General features: G+C 42.0%; 1 protein-coding gene across 5 annotated transcripts in view; it reads left to right on the top strand.

Moving 5' to 3' along the window:
* Window positions 1-16,505, top strand: part of TP53I3 (tumor protein p53 inducible protein 3) — a 39,529-nt gene that overhangs the window by 10,152 nt on the left and 12,872 nt on the right. For 2 of the 5 annotated variants that reach the window (XM_072650913.1, XM_072651140.1), the window contains 2 exons: window positions 13,190-13,334; window positions 13,671-13,808. The exons of 1 other annotated variant lie outside the window; for it this stretch is intronic. In XM_072650913.1, the coding sequence (XP_072507014.1) occupies window positions 13,218-13,334; window positions 13,671-13,808 (255 nt within the window). In that variant the 5' untranslated portion in view covers window positions 13,190-13,217. Of the gene's footprint in view, window positions 1-12,956; window positions 12,975-13,189; window positions 13,335-13,670; window positions 13,809-16,505 lie in introns of those variants that run through there. 2 more of the 5 variants (XM_072651000.1, XM_072650835.1) reach the window with 2 other exon arrangements.

Below are 16,505 nucleotides of genomic sequence, written 5' to 3'. Positions count from 1 at the left end.
TAGAAAGAATGTACTTTGAGATGCTGGCAGTAAATGACCCTTGGGAAAAGTAGGATTCTGTAGACCATTTGTAACTGTAAATTGAGATTGGATTGAACTGAGTTTCTCCTGATCTAGATTAGACTGGGGGCTCATTGAAAGGCCCATAATAGTAACTGGGATGTCTGACCCTCTGCAGGTAGATCGGACCTGAAAGCAAAATACACTTCAAATTTAGAAGTAAGGTGATATGTTTAGGAACTGTAAGAATAAGAATTTTAATTGGATTAAAATTATTCTTTTATGAATGTAATCAGGCTAGAGTGTGAAAACTGATGGATGGATGAAGTAATTTTTCCATGTGAGATAAATTTAGAAATAGATTCAAATGAATTGATGTCATTTAACTGATAATTTTGTTTCGTGTCTAAAATCTGTAACATTGTTTACGTACTTATTATGCTTCTAATTTTTCTTATTGGGATTTTTGGGAAGCCATTGTATAAGAAATGCTGTTAATTTGGAAAATTAAAAGGATGCAATTGTATTCTTAGAGAAATTAACTCCTCATGGGTGGAGATGAGATGGTGGAGAAAAGGCTGAAGTTCCCTGAGCTCTCCCCAATTTCAAAACAACTCTAAATCAAGCCTCAAAATGAATTCTGGAGTGACAGAACCCACAAAAAGATGGAGTGAAACAATTTTCCAGCCCAGTACAACCAAGACGGACTGCACAAAAGGTCTGTCTCAGTCAGTAAAAGGAGAGTCCAGCCCCAGCACAGATGAGCAAAGGAGGCCCAGTGGCCCAGCTCCACAACACAGCTGACCAGCTGAGAGGCCTCCAGCCCCTCCAAAGCCTGGGTGCAACAGGTGAGAGCAGGCCAGGCCAGCCCAGCACAAGAGGTGAGCCACAAGCCCCAGAGCCCCAGCAAGCCAGGGAATGGACCCTTGGCCCCCAGTGGACAAGCTTGGGACAATGCTCAACTTTAAAAGTTGTGATGTAGACTAGGGAATGAGCAAAAAACAAAACAAAAAATCCCTGACCAGAGAAAGCTAGTACGGTGGCAGGAAAGAGTAAAACACAAACTCAAAAGTGGGCAACAGTGTCAAAATGCCTTCATGGGAAGCCTCAGAGGGAGATAGGAATTACTCTCAAGCTCAGAAAGTCCTCCTGGAAGAGCTCAAAAAGGATTCTAAAAACCAAGTAAGAGAGGCAGAAGAAAAGGTGGGAAAAGAAATGAGAATTATACAAGAGAATCATGAAAAAAGGTCAGCAGCTTGGAAAATTCACCTGAGAAAACAAATCCTTAAAAAGCAGAATTGTCCAAATGGAAAAGGAGCTACTAAAGCTCACTGGAAAATGATTCCTTAAAAATTGGAATTGAACAAGTGGAAGCTCATGACTCTATGAGGCCAAGAAGGAAATTACAGTTTTCATATTAATTGATATGATATGTGTAATGAGTATACAAATTTAATGTTTTCAAGAGCTACCTCTGGTTTGGGAGTCAGAGCTCACAATGCAGCTTAAACTGATTATCAAAACTGACAACACTCACAATCACTGGACCTTCAGTGAAAAGAATCAAAGATTGTAGAACTGCTTCCTGTCACAGAACTCTGGTTCTGCACTCTAAGGAAGGTGGTCACAACTCCCAAAGACCCGATTCCAGGCTTGTTGTATTGTGGGAGTTGTGGCTTTCTTGTGGGAAATCACTAAAAGATTGTTCATAGTCTACCTTGCCCCCTTCTTCCCCACCTGTGATTTAGGTATATAACCTGTGCTTTTACTTCAGCTAGAAAAACATTCCTCACTCTGAACTTGATTAATTAAACCCCTTGATTACTTGAACTCCCATCTCTAGGCCTGCTTTGTGCACCCCCAGCATTCCGAGGTTAATGACTCAGTAAAAATCTTGTTAACAAGTCACACAAAGGAAGAAAATGACCTATCCATAGTAGATCTCAAACTGTATAGCAAAGTGGTCCTCATCAATTCTTCCATAGATCTGACAAGTAAATGATTCCTTGCTCTCCTGATTTCTTTATGGTAAATCATGTCTTTATGTCTAATCATGGACCTTTATGCCTAAATCATGGACCCACTTTGACCTTATTTTGGTGTACAATGGAAAGGGTTGGTCTGTGCCTAGTTTCTGCCTTATTGTTTTCCAGTTTTCTCAACAGTTTTTGCCAATTACTGAGTTGTCCCAGAAGTTGGAGTCTTTGTGTTTTTCAAACATGAGCTTACTATCATCATTTCCTGCTGTGTCTTGTATACCTAGCCTATTCCATTGATCCACCCCTCTGTTTCATAGCCAGTACCGGATTGTGTGGATGGGATCTGGTCCTGCTGGCCCACCTTCCTTTGATTTTTTTTTCATTAATTCCCTTACCATTCTTGACCTTTTGTTCTTTCAGATTAATTTTGTTGTTATTTTTTCCAGCTCTATAAAATAATCTTTGGTAATTTGATTGGTATAGCACTTAATAAGAAAATTTGTTTAGTCAGAATTGTCATTTTTATTATATTGTCTTGGTCTACCCATGAGTACTTTCTGTTTTCCAGTTGTTTAAATCTGACTTTATTTGTGTGAGAAGTGTTCTTTAACTGTGTTCATATAATTCTTGGGTTTGTCTTGGCAGATAGACTCCCAAATATTTTATATTGTTTAAAACTATTTTAAATGGAATTTCTCTTTCAGCGTCTTGCTGCTTGTAATGCTAATGAGATTAAAGATCTTCCCCACCAATTAATGGGCCCGCCTATTAAGGGGAGTTTCATTAGGGAAGATATGTAGGAGATTTGTTAGATTTGTTAATGAGGCACTGGTTCTCAAGGGCTGTGATGCCCTCTGGCTCTGAAAAGTGTCTACTTACTCTGAGGTGAGGTTTTACTTTGGGCCTTACTGATTAGAAGTGTTTGTTTGGCCAGGGGAGACTCTGGGCAGTCATTAAGGAGCCCCTAGCTTTGAAAACCCAAATGTTGGTACTTCTGTCTGGTAACTATGTACGTATGGTCAGACAGTTATCTGTCTGTTGATATGTGATGTATGATCAGACAGTTGGGAATCCTGTCTATTGGTTGATCTTTATTTCTCTGCATTCTCTCTGAAGTTCAAGGTGCTGACTTTTTCCCTGAACTAGGTGAATGATATATGTGTGCTTGATTAAAGTAATTGTTGACCCCTCAAAAGTTGCCTTTCCTTTTATAAATGCAAATCTAAGAACCTCTGACAGCAGGCCATCCTGGATGTGTCAGGGTCCTTGCTTTTACATTGCTGGGCTTTGTTGCACATATATAGAAATTCTGATGATTTATATGGGTTTATTGTGTATCCTTCATCTTTGCTAAAGTTGTTGATTATTTCAAGTAGTTTTTTAATTGATTCTCTAGGATTCTCTAAGTTTACCATCATATCCTATCACACTGCTGAGTGATGGTTTTGTTTCCTCATTGTCTATTCCATTTTCTTCCATTTCTTTTTTTCTCTTATGGATACAGCTAAAGTTGTTAGTATGATGTGGAATAGTAGCGATGATGATGGGCATCCTTCTTTCACCCTGTTCTTTTTGGGAAGATTTCTAGCTGATTCCCACTACAGATAATGCTTGCTGATGCTTTTAGATAGATGCTGCTTAGCATTTTAAAGATGCTTCCGTTATGCTTGTGCTCTCTCCTGTTTTTAATAGTAATGGGGGCCCATTTTGTCAAAAGCTTGTTCTGCATCTTTGGAGATGATCATATGGTTTCTGTGTTCTCCCTTCCTTTTGCTCTCAATATAATCCACTTTCTCACCTCTTAATTAATTTGTTACAGCATCCCCTCCAGTTTACCTTATACTCACACCCTCTGTTTTTGTACACTCCTTTTGTGTTAATAGTGATAAATTCTTAAGAGTGACAAGTATCATCTTCCCATGTGGGAATGTAAACAGTTTAATCTTATTGAATTCCTTATGTTTTCTCTTTCCTTTTTTATTTTTTTATGCTTTTTTTTGAGTCTTGATATTGAAAATCTATTTTTTTTGTTTTGATCTGTTTTGTCTTCTCCTTTTGAAAGCTTCCATTTCATTGAATGACCATTTTTTCCCTTAAAAAATCGTATTCAGTTTCACCAGGTAGGTGATTCTTTGTTGCAGTCCTGATTCCTTTGCCTTCCAGAATATCATATTCCATGACCTCTGATCCTTTAGTGTTGTGGCTGCTAAGTCCTGTGTAATCCTGATTGTGGCCCCCCAATATTTGAATTGTTTCTTTCTGGCTGCTTGCAATATTTTTTGCTTGATCTGGAAGTTCTAGAATTCATCTGTATTGTTACGGGGAGTTTTCTTTTGGAGATTTCCTTCCAGAAGTAATTGTTAGATTCTTTCAGTATCTACTTTTACCCTCTTGGTGTTAACTATTGGGTCAAAATTAGCATAGGCAACAGAGAATTGATCCATGCTTTGTTGCATCTCAGTTTCAGAGGCTTCATTGAGTGCACAATCATTGGCAAACAGAAAATCATACAACAACACCCCCTCCACTTTGGTCTTGGTTTGTAGCCTTTTCAAATTGAAGAACTTACCATCAGTACGGTAGTTGACCTTGATGCTATGTTCATCCTCCTTGAAAGCATTTGACAACATGGCTGAAACATCATACTAAAAAGCATGGGAGCAAACACACAGTCCTGTTTCACTCCATTAGTAACTAGGAAGGCATGAGAACATTGTCCATTATCCAGAACCCAGGCAAATATGCCATCATGAAATTGATGTACAATATTGATGAACTTCTCTGGGCAATCAAATTTTGACATAATTTTCCATAAGCCCTCATGACTAACAGCGTCAAAGGCCTTGGTCAGATCTACAAATACTGTGCACAGACCTCTGTTCTGCTCCTGGTATTTCTCCTGGAGTTATCAGGCAGCAAACACCAGATAGACTGTTCCTCTGCCCTTTCTGGAGCCACATTGGCTCTCAGGTATATGGCCATCTTCCAGGTGAAGGATAAGTCTATTAAGGAGGACTCTAGCAAGAATTTTTTCAGCAATGACTAAGAGAGAGATCCCCCTGTGATTGTCACGGGAAAATCTATTTCCTTTATGTTTATAGAGATGGACAGTGGAAGCATCCTTGAACTCCTGGGGGATCAGCTTTTCCATGAGCAACGGTTCCCCTACCTTGTAAATCTCAGCTGGAATATAATCAGCACCAGGCGCTTTGCCACATGAAAATAGCCTAATGACTCTCAAAACCTCTTCTTTAGTTGGAAGTTGAAGTAAGGAGGGATTGACTTCAACCTGAGGTAAATGGTCAATGGCCTCAGCATTGATTGATGATGGTCTGTTGAGAACACTATGGAAGTATTCAGCCCATCTCTCTAGGATCATGTCCTTATCACTAATCAATGTGGCTCCATCAGCACTGAGTAGTTGTGATGCACCATAGGTTTTTGGTCCATAAATAGCTTTCAGGGAATCATAAAAGCACTTTGGATTGTTACTATCAGCATAAAACTGAATTTCATCTGCCTTCTTGCTAAGCCAGGAATCCTACATCTCTCTAAGTTTTGCTTATACTTTGCTTTTGGCCTAATAATTAACACCAAGAAAACATAGGTGCTCCATCAGCCACCACCACACCATCCATACGTGGAATTATCACTTACAATAATTGGAGAAGTTTTGAATGCTGTGGATAAGTTCACTTACCTTGGTAGTGTATTTTCCAGGGATGTACACATTGACAATGAGATTGATGCACATATTGCTAGAGCTAGCTCAGTGTTTGGGAGGCTCAGAAGGAAAGTTTGAGAGAGAAGAGGTATTAGACTGACTGCCAGACTGAAGGTCTACAGAGCCATTGTGCTGGCCTCATTGTTATATGCTTGTGAAACCTGGACAGTCTACCAGCACCATGCCAGGAAACTGAATTGCTTCCATTTGAACTGTCTTAGGAAGATTCTGGATAAGGTACCAGACACTGAAGTCCTTGCTCGAGCTGAACTGCCAAGTATTCGAACTATGCTTCTGAGAGCACAACTCTGATGGGCTGGCCACATTGTTTGAATGCAAAAGGTATGCTTGCCACAAAGACTATTTTATGGAGAACTCACATGGGGCAGGCAATCACACGGTGGTCAGAAGAAGCAATACAAGGACACTCTCAAGGTCTCAAGAACTTTACAACATGGGAGACACTGGCACAGGACTGCTCAGTATAGCATGCCCACATCAGAATGGGTGCTATGCTCTTTGAACAAAGCAGAATTGAGATAGCACAAAGTAAACGCAGGATGTGCAAATTTGGGATATCCACCCCAAGTATTCACACAGACTATCTGTGCCCAACTTGTGGTAGAGCTCGTATGGGTCTGATCAGCCACAGTTGGACACACTGAAATTTCACTTTATCATGGTGATGTCATTTTGGTCCTCTTCAAAGATGAAGGACAACAGCCAACCAACCAACTTTGCCATCTGGTTCTAAGATATAAGGGCAGTTTTCTTTGATAATTTCTTGAAGTTCAAGTTCTCCTTTTGATTATGGCTTTCAGGTAGGCCAATGTTTCTGACATTATCTCTCCTGGATCTATTTTCCAGGTCAGTTGTTTATCCAATAGGCTGGTTTACATTTTCTTCTATTTTTTTTATCATTTCGATTTTGTGTGATTGATTCTTGATGTCTCGTAGAGTCATTTGCTTCTCTTGAGGAGTTCTAATTTTTGAGGAATTACTTTCCTCAGTTTTTTTTTTGTACATCTTTTACCATTTTTTCCAATCCTACTTTTTAAGGAGTTGCTTTCTTCAGTGACTTTTTCTATTTCCTTTTCCATTTGGACAGTTCTACTTTTTAAGGCATTGTTTTCTTGGTGGGTTTTTGCATTTCCTTTTCCATTTGGCCAGTTCTTTTTAAGGCATTTCTTTTTCTTTTCCAAGCTCTTGATTCTTGTTTTGTGATTCTCTTGCATCACTCTCATTTTTTTCCCCAATTCTTCTTTTGCCTTTCTTATTTGGTCTTTAAACTCTTCCTTGAGCTCCTTCTGGACTTGCGTTCTACTCCCATTTTTCTTTGGATGTTTTGACACTGATGTCTTCTTTGAGTTTGTATCTTGGTCTTCCCTGTCACCATAACTTTCTATCGTCAGATTCCTTGTTTTGTTTTTTGCTCATCCTTTCCAGTCTTTTCCCTTTCTTTATAATTTTAAATTCCTAGTGTGAAAGGGTCGTTGTCTCAATCTTTTTGTGTCAGGGACTGCAGGCCCTGGCTGTTTGCCTGGTCCTGCACTGGTACTATCCTGAGACATATACAGCCTGCTGCTAGGGTGAGGGAATGGAGGGTTGCTGATACTGCAGGAGGCCACAGGGGTCTGGCAGCTTACCCTGGTTCTGTGCTAAGGCACACAGGGGTCGTGGGGTTTGCATCTGCCTGTCCTCCCAGTGCTATGCCCAGGCACATGGGGTTCAGGACTTCCCACCGGTTTGCTGATGCAGGGCATGCTGATGGCTTTCTGGGATGGTTCCTGTACTGGTCCTGTCCTTCCCTTTTATCTGAGTGAGGCAGACCTTTCCTTCCAATCTTCCCAGTTTCATGGGCTAGAAAATTGTTTCACCCTGTCTTTTTGCTAGTTCTGCTATTCCAGAATTCATTTGGGGGTGTTATTTTATTGTTTTCTGGAGGGGAATATGGGAGAGTTTGGATGATTTCCTGTTTACTCCACCATCTTGCCTCCCAGAAGTCCAAAGTGGCATTCATCAAAACAATCTGGTATTGGCTAAGAAATAGAGTGGTGGGTCAGTGGAATAGATGAGGTACACAAGACAGAGTAGTAAATGACCATAGTAATCTGGTGTGTGATGAACCCAAAGACCCAAGCTTTTTTAAAAAAGAACTTACTATTTGAATTGATAAATGATCAAAGGATATGAACAGGCAGTTTTCAGAGGAAGAAATTAAAGCTATCCATAGTCATATGAAAAAATGCTCTAAATCACTATTGATTAGAGAGATGCAAATCAAAACAACTCTGTGATACCACATCCCACCTATCAGATTGGCTAACATGACAAAACAGGAAGATGATAAATGTTGGAGAAGATGTGGGAGAGTTGGAACACTAATTCATTGTTGGTGGAGCTGTGGGCTGATCCAACCATTCTGGAGAGCAATTTGGAACTATGCCCAATGGGCTACAAAAATATGCATACCCTTTTACCCAGCAATATTGCTTCTGGGACTGGGAGATCATAGAAATGGGAAAGAGTCCCACATGTACAAAAATATTTATAACAGCTCTCTTTGTGTTGGCCAAAAACTGGAAATCAAGGGGATGCTTGTCAATTGGGGAATGGCTGAACAAATTGTGGTATATGAATGTAATGGAGTACTGTTGCACTATAAGAAATGATGAACAGGAAGACTTCAGAGAGGCCTGGAAGGACTTATATGAACTGATGCTGAGTGAAAGGAGCAGAACCAGGAGAACTTTGTACACAGTAACAATCACAATGTGTGAGAAATTTTTCTGGTAGACTTAGTACTTCATTGCAATACAAGGACTTAAAACATTCCCAATGGACTCTTGAGGCAAAATGCCTTCCACATCCAGAGAAAGAACTGTGAAACTGGATTGCAGAATGAAGCAGACCATTTTCTTTTGTGTTATGTTTTGTTTTGTATTATGGTTTTTCCCTTTCACTTTAATTCTTCTATGCAACATGAGTCAGGTGAAAATGTATTTAATAGGAATGTACGTGTAGAACCTATATAAAATTGTACACCATCTCAGGGAGGGAATGGGGAGGGAAGGGGAAAGGAGGGGAAGGAAGGGGAAAAAATCTAAGATATATATATATAGAAGTGATTGCAGAACACTGAAAACAAATAAAATAATTAAAACAAAAGAACTCACTATGTGATAGAAATTGCTGTGAAAACAGCATGACGGAAACTAGGTATAAAGCAACATCTTACACCATTTACCAAAATAAGGTCACAGTGGTGCATGATTTAGTCATAAAGGGTGATAACATAAGCAAATTTGGAGGCAATGGAATAGTTTACCTGTCAGATCTATGGATAAGGGAAGGATATATGACCAAACAAGAGATCAGATATAAAATGGACAATTTTGACTACATTAAATTTAAAGCTTTTGCCCAAGCAAAACCAATGTAGTCAAGAGAGAAAGCAGGAAAGTAAAGGCCTTATTTCTAAAATATATGGAGAACTATGTCAAATTTGTAAGAATTCAAGGCATTCCCTAATTGATATGAACAAGCACTTTTCATATGAAGAAATCAAAGCTGTCTCCAGTTATATGAAAAAATGCTCTAAGTCACTACTAATTAGAGAAATGCAAATTAAAACAATGCTAAAGTACCACCTCATAACTATCAAATTAGCTAATGTGACAGAAAAAGAAAATGATAAGGAGATGGGGCAAAATTGGAACACCAATTCATTGTTGGTGGAGTTGGGAACTGATCTAACCATTCTATAGATCAATTTGGAATTATGCTCAAAGGGCTACAAAACTGTGCATTACCCTTTTGTCCAACAATACCAGTGCTAGGTCTGCATCCAAAGAGATTTTTTAAAAAGGGGAAAGGACCTATTTGTATGAAAACATTTATAGCCACTTTTTTTGTGGTGGGCAAGAATTAGAAATTGAGGGGTTGCCCATCCATTGGGGAATGGCTGAACAAGTTGTAGTATATGATTGTAATGGAATACTGCTGTGTATAAGAAATGATGAAACATTTTTTCAGAACACTGCAAAGATTTACATGCAAAGTAATGAGCTGAATTAAGCTCGTTAATCATCAATAAGCTGAACCAGAAGAACACTGCCCACAGTAACAGCAACATTGTACAGTGATCAACTGTGAATGACCTTGCTTTTCTCAGAAAGATAATAATTGAAGACTATTCCAAAGGCCTAGCCACATCCAGAGAAAGAACTGATGGACTCTGAATCCAGATCAAACCATACTATTTTTCACTGTGTCTTTATGGGCCTTTTTTTTCCTGTGTTTTCTTTTGTAACATGACTAATATGGCAATTACATGGTTTGGGCTTGCTATATATCCGGAAATGTCAGGGTTCCAGGTAGAGTTGCTTGTCAAGAATTCACACACTCAAACCTCTTCCGGTCACATGGCAAAGTTTATTGTAGCCAATAGAAGCAGGCAGGGATCCTAGTGAACCTGGGAATTGATGAGGATGGTACTGACTCTTATGTACAAAAGGGACAGTGAAAGGATCTGAGTGGGATTAAGGAAGAGTAAATAGTGTGGGATGGGCCTGGGGCCAGAGTGAAAGGACTATCAAGTAGGCTAATTAAGTGATATAGGTGGGCTGGGGTGGATGTGAGCCTGGGGGTGAGCCCAAGTGATCTGGACTGCTGAAATGTATAGGAAAATTCAGGGATTGGGTTGTTTTCAAAGATGTGGTCTTTTCCTTTTAGGGGCCAGGTCCCTTCACCCCATCAGAAATATATTTTGCATGGTTACACATGTATAACCTCTATCAAATTGTTTACAGTCCCCAGGACGGGGATGGAGGAGAGAGAGAGGGAGGGAGGGAATTTAGAATTCAAAACTTAAAAAAAAAATATTAAAAATTGTTTTTACATGTAATCAATAAAATAAAATTGTGTTATTTTTAAGGGTTTGGCACAGTCCTGTAAAAAAGAGTGTCAGAAATGCTAAAGCTTAGAATGACCTGAGGCTGCTGAGGGAAGGACGCCAAGGGTGAGAGAAAAAGGAGGGATGAAGAAGGAATCAGACTTTTGTTTATAGTGGCTATGAAGATATAACCAGCAATTGGATGAAAGAAGTCTGGACTGCACGATTTTGTTTCTAATTTCTCCTTAAAGGAGGATGAATATTGTCCTGGAAGGGACAAGACAGATAGCAAGATAGGAAGACCGAGTCTGGCTGTCTTGGTCCTGGAAAAGCAGCACCGGTTGGGAAAGATCCGAAGAAGTGAGAAGGGAGGCCTGGAGGTTAGCAAAGGGCCAATGTCCAGATTTTTAAAAAGAGGAACCTGCCAACAAGACATTTGGGCTGGAATCAGTGCCCGAGAACACGCTAGGACCGACCTTTGGAGAGAGGAGCCAGCATGACTTCACTAAGGACAGAGCAAGCCAGACTCACCTCACTTCTTTCATTAATAGGTTTTCTCCCCTCTTTGTAGATAGAGTTTATCTAGATTTTAATAAGCTTTCCAAAAAGCAGCTCATGCTATTTTTATGGAGAAGATGGGGAGATATGGATTAGGGGATGATACAGTCATGGTCCAACTCTATTAACAGAATTAATGGCTCCATGGAGATGTGGCCAGAGGAGGTCTCTAGTAGCATGGCACAGGTATCTCTGCTCCCTGTTCTGTTAAATATTTTTATCAAGGACTTAGATAAAGGCATAAAGGGCAGCAGATGATGGAAAGATAGAAAGGAAAGCTTAGATGTTGGTGAACCGAATTAGAATCCAGAAAGATCTTAACCAAAACAAATAAGATGAAGCTTAAAATGGATAGATGTGAAGTGTTAAATTTGGATTTTTTAAAATCTTCACAAAATCAAGGAGGTATGGCTGTGAGAGAAATGACTGTTTCCACAAGATATTAATAAGTTATTAAATTAAAATTAAGGTCTCCACCTCTTTTTTTCCTCATTTAGGGATCAGTCCTTGTAGGTTAGTCAGTCTCTGAAGGACTGGGTAGATGATGAGATTGGCCTAATCCTCCTGGAACTTTCCGCTCTCTTGGGTGGGCCCCACCCTACTGGGAGAGGTTATTTCTGATTAAAGTGTAAATAGAATCTAATCTAGGTGAATTCCAGCCCTAAAAGCACCACCCCACCCTGGGACCCCACCTCCCTCTCTTTCCGCATCCTGCACGGATGCCTTTGTCTAGATAACTGGAGGTAACTGAGTCTCTGGATCAAGCCAAGTTCACAGCGGAGATGCTGAATGCTTTTGGCTCACCTCATCCACTCCCTCATTAATTGTTCACCCATCAGAGTTGATTTCTGCCTGTCAAGGGTACTCATATTTCCAAAGGCATTTAAGCATTTAATGATCTCCATGGTTTTATCTTTGGTTACTCATCTTAGACTCATTATTTACTAGCCCGATTTCTAAACTGATTGTTAATTACCTAGAAACTCTGTCTCATGGGCTTTTTATTAACCACAGCTGGAGGTCTGAATAGGTTTCAGATTCAGAATTGGTTCGCAGTCTAAGACAATTTAGGGGTGCTGGGACCCCAAGGATGTCAGGGTATAGGACAGCGTCCACCTGGAATGAATTTCCACACTAAAACTGTCTTCCACTCAAGTGAAAAAATTTATTGTAAGGCCAGTTGAAGCAGGGTCTGGGATTCTCTGGGGAAGGACATGTAGGGGTCACATAGCCATAGCCTTTGGTGTGAGTTATCTCCTTGTATGGGATAAAAGACCCTTACTCAAAATTTTAAATAAATGAAGAGGCTTCTCAATAAGAATAGAAAATGATTTATTACAATTCTTGCGAGAAAGGGGCGTCTCTCCACCAAGACTGAGCTAATCTGATGGAAGGAGGCAACTTACAATGGATGAAACACCTTTATCTACGCTAACGCAGAGAATCCCACCTCTCCACTATCCCACTTCTCCACTGGCTGGGAGGAGGGCTTACAATCTAAGTGCAAAAAAACTAGACAAAGCCTGGGAAATCTTCACCTATCCCAACACAACGACCTAATTTAATACCTAACAACTGCTGAGGTGGCTTTTCTGTAACTGACGTAGAAAGGAGGGGAGGGGAAGAAGGGGAAGCTGGTAGTGTTGATGTGGCAACAGTGTAACAAAGGGGAGATTTGAGTAACAGCCAAGTTTCAGCTACAGTCCACAGCGCTATTACAAAGAAAGAAGGGGGCGGAGGGCAACTGACGGCTCACAAGCCCTGGATTCCTGAAACTCGGTTATCCAGGGAGAGAGGCTTTATGGAAGAGACACTTTATGTAGGAAATACCGTATTCCCCATATGCTTATTACGAAAAGTCTTCACAGTCTCCTCATCTCACTCATCCCCCTGCCACCCCCTTCTCCTCCATTGTACGGGGGTGACGCTCCTTCATGCTACCAGTGCGGTCTGTAAAGGTGGCAGGGAGGTCTGTGCTGCTTTTGCACATAGTAGGTGCTTTTAAAAACCCATTCATTTTCATCTCTTGTTCAGATCTTCCCAAGGCCAGAGCTGCCCAAGAATGAGCAACGTGCAGAATCTGCTGTTGGAGTCCCTCCTGGGCACGAAGCACGTGGACAATGCCGCCATCATCAGGATTCATGAGCGGACCATCCTGGTGTCCTCACCAGGGTTTAATGTAAGAAAAGAAGGTTGGGGACAAGAAGGCTTGGTGCCAGCACAGAGAATTTTCTGAGGCTGCACAGAGCAAGGGGTCTGGAATCAGGAAGACCTGAGTTCAAATTCAGCCTCAAACAGTGACTACCTGGGTGATCCTGGGCAAGTCACTGAACTCCATCTGCCTCAGTTTCTTCAACTGTCCAATGAGGTTCAGAATAGCCCCCGTCTCCCAGAGTGGTTGTGAGGATCAAATGAGGTAATGTTTGTCCAGCCCATAGCCCAGTGCCTGCTGCATAGGAGGCACTCCATCACCGCTTCTCCCCTTCCCCTCTTTTGCCCTGTCTAATAACTGCAGATATCACCCAGTGACATCCGTGTCCTTGTGAACGGATTCTCCAAGAACCCTCTTCAAGTACGAAGGGATGGCTTGTACTTCAGGGAGAAGGACTACAAGTGTGTGAGGGCAGATGAGCGCTCCCTTTATGCCAAGAAGGTGTGTGGCTGAGAGACCGGGGACCATGGGTGGAGCTGGGAGAAGCCTTACACCACAGCGACAGGCCGTTCCAATGGACACATGGCATGTTGAGGAATGTCCTCTGAGAGGGGAGAAGGGGCAGAGCAAACAGTTGGGGCTGGGAGGAAATCCTTCTTGTAAAAATGTTTTATGGATATCTTTTGGTTTTATATCAGCTGTATCCTTCCTCCTCCCCCATCCCAAAGAGCCATTCATTTTAACAAAGGATTTTAAAGATTAAAAATGAAAGGGGAAAGAAATCGGCAAAGACAATGACACATCAAAGCAACAGTTGGACCTTGTCTGCAATGTTCTGTAAGCGTGGATTTGATGTCTGCAGAAGGCAGGGGCTGGAGACTGGCAGGGCATTGCTGCTTGGGATGAATGGCTAGTGGTGCAGTCTCTAGGCCACAGGGCACACACAGCTCTGTTGTTTTATTCCCCTAATTCCGAAGTGCTTTGGTTGGACCGGTCTCAAGCTCCACGTCACAGGAGTGGGCTTCTCCTTTTGGCATCTTCACCAAGAAATGCCAGAGTCACTCGCTTGGTTTGATGTGGGGCGTCATTAACCCCTGACAGCTTTGACTGTCAAGCGTTTTCTTTTTACTTTAATTTGAACTGAGCAAACATCAAATGAAATGCGTGCTTTCAGTCATGAGAACGGGAAAGGTGGATTTTAAATGAAACTGTGAATCTCTGGAATGGGCAGCTTTCTTTTCTTTTTAAGGAGAGAAATCCAGCCGGGGATTTTCATGGCTGTCCTGTTGGTCTCTGCTTCCTTCTGTCCAAGACATTTTAAACTGCTTCAATGACTCTGTTTTCTTTTTTCTTTTACTTTGGGGGGTGATGGAAACTCTATCCCTATCCCTACTGAAAAAAGGAAAAAGGAAGTTCTCTTAGTCAAGTCCCTCCCTTGACCTGCGGCCTGAGTCCATCCCATCTTGGTCAGGAGACGGGCTGCGGGTTTGGTCATGGGCAGTCTGGAATCCAGCCCTCAATGCTAAGGTCATTGTGCTGGGCAGAGGGTTCTTCACTTTTTAGCGTTGCGTGGCTTCACAACTCTGAAGGTTGTCCGGTTTGGGAGGGTGTTTGTTTGTTTTACAAAATGTTCTGCTGGTTCAGTGTTCTTCCCTTTGCATCAATTCATACAAGTCTTCCCAGGTTTCTCTGAAACAATGCCCGTCATCCTTGCTTATGGCACAGTGCCATCCCATCCTGTTCATATACATCAGTTGACTAGCCATCACCTAGTCTATGGGCCACCCCACCCCTCCTCAGTTCCAGGTTGGGACTCCTGTGAGAAGAGCCGCTATAAACATCCTCATTCTTCCAGCCCCCTTTCCTCTGTCTCTGATCCTTGAGCTGTACCTAGGAATCACATTGCTAGGAATGAAACTCTTGAGACACAGCACCAAACTGTTTTCCAGGACAAGTGGACCAGTTCCCAGTTCCTACAGGGGAAATCAGTGGCCTGGTTTTCCCACAGCCTTACTGATTGAGGCCATCAGTCTGATGTATGTGAGATGGTTTAATTGACTTGCCTCTAATTATGAGTGATTTGGAACCTCTTTTTCAAAAGACTGTTGATAGTTTGCATTTCTTCTTTAGAAACTCCCTGTTCATACCCTTGGACCACTTATGTATTAGGGAATGACTCTTGTTCTTCTAAATTGGAGCAGTTTCTTCTCTGTCTTAGATATGGGTCTGTGTGCTAGGCCTATTCCTGAGGGTGGGCAGGAGCAGAGGGAAGAACCAGTCTGTTAGTCAATGAGCCAGTGAGCATTTCTGAAGCACCTACTGTGTGCCAAGCACTGGGCTAAGTCTGAGAGGACAAAGAAAAGCCCTCAGACCATACTTTAATGGGGGCGATCAATGTAAATAAATAGATAGAAAACAAGCTACAGACAGGATAAATAAGCAACAACGAGTAGAGGGAGGACACTGGAATGAAGAGGGGTTGGGGAGGGCTTCCTGGAGGAGGTGGGACTTTAGTAGGGACTTGAAGGAAGCCAGAGAGGCCAGGAGGCAGAGAGGAGGAGGGAGAGCTTTCCAGACTTGAGGGAGGGCCAGAGAGGATGTCCAGAGTCCAGAGATGGGGAGTCTTGTTTGTGGGACAGCTAGGATGCTGGGATCACTAGGTCAGAGAGGAAATACCGAGGAGTGAGTTTTAAGAAGACTGGGATGCTAGGAGGGGGTTACATTTTGAAGGGCTTTGAAAGCCAAACAAAGCATTTTGTGTTGGTTTCTGGAGGCCATAGGGAGCCACTGGAGTTTATTCAGTAGGCCAGGATAGGATCAGACCTGTGATTTTAGAAGATCCTGTCAGTGGCTGAATGGAGGAACGACTGGAATGGGGAGAGACTGAGGCAGGTAGACCCACCCCAGGCTACTGCCATAGTCCAGGCATAAGGGGTTGAGGGTCTGCACCACGCTGGGGGCAGGGTCAGAGGGTGTGTCCAAGAGATGCTGCCAAGGTGACATTGACAGACTTTGGCACCATATTGGATCTGGGGCAGGGGGTGAGAGAGTGAGGAGCCCAGGAGGACTCCTAGGTTGGGAGTCTAAAGGATTGGGAGGAGGGTGTTGCCCTCTACATTGACAGGGCATCTAAGAAGATGGGAGAGATTGGGTTAGGGTTAGGGTCATGAGTTCTGTTTTGGGCTTGTTGAGTTTCAG

This window comes from Notamacropus eugenii, chromosome 1 (assembly GCF_028372415.1).
Source record: "Notamacropus eugenii isolate mMacEug1 chromosome 1, mMacEug1.pri_v2, whole genome shotgun sequence".
Taxonomy (NCBI): Eukaryota; Metazoa; Chordata; class Mammalia; order Diprotodontia; family Macropodidae; genus Notamacropus; species Notamacropus eugenii.
This window is presented reverse-complemented; position numbering and strand designations above follow the sequence as displayed.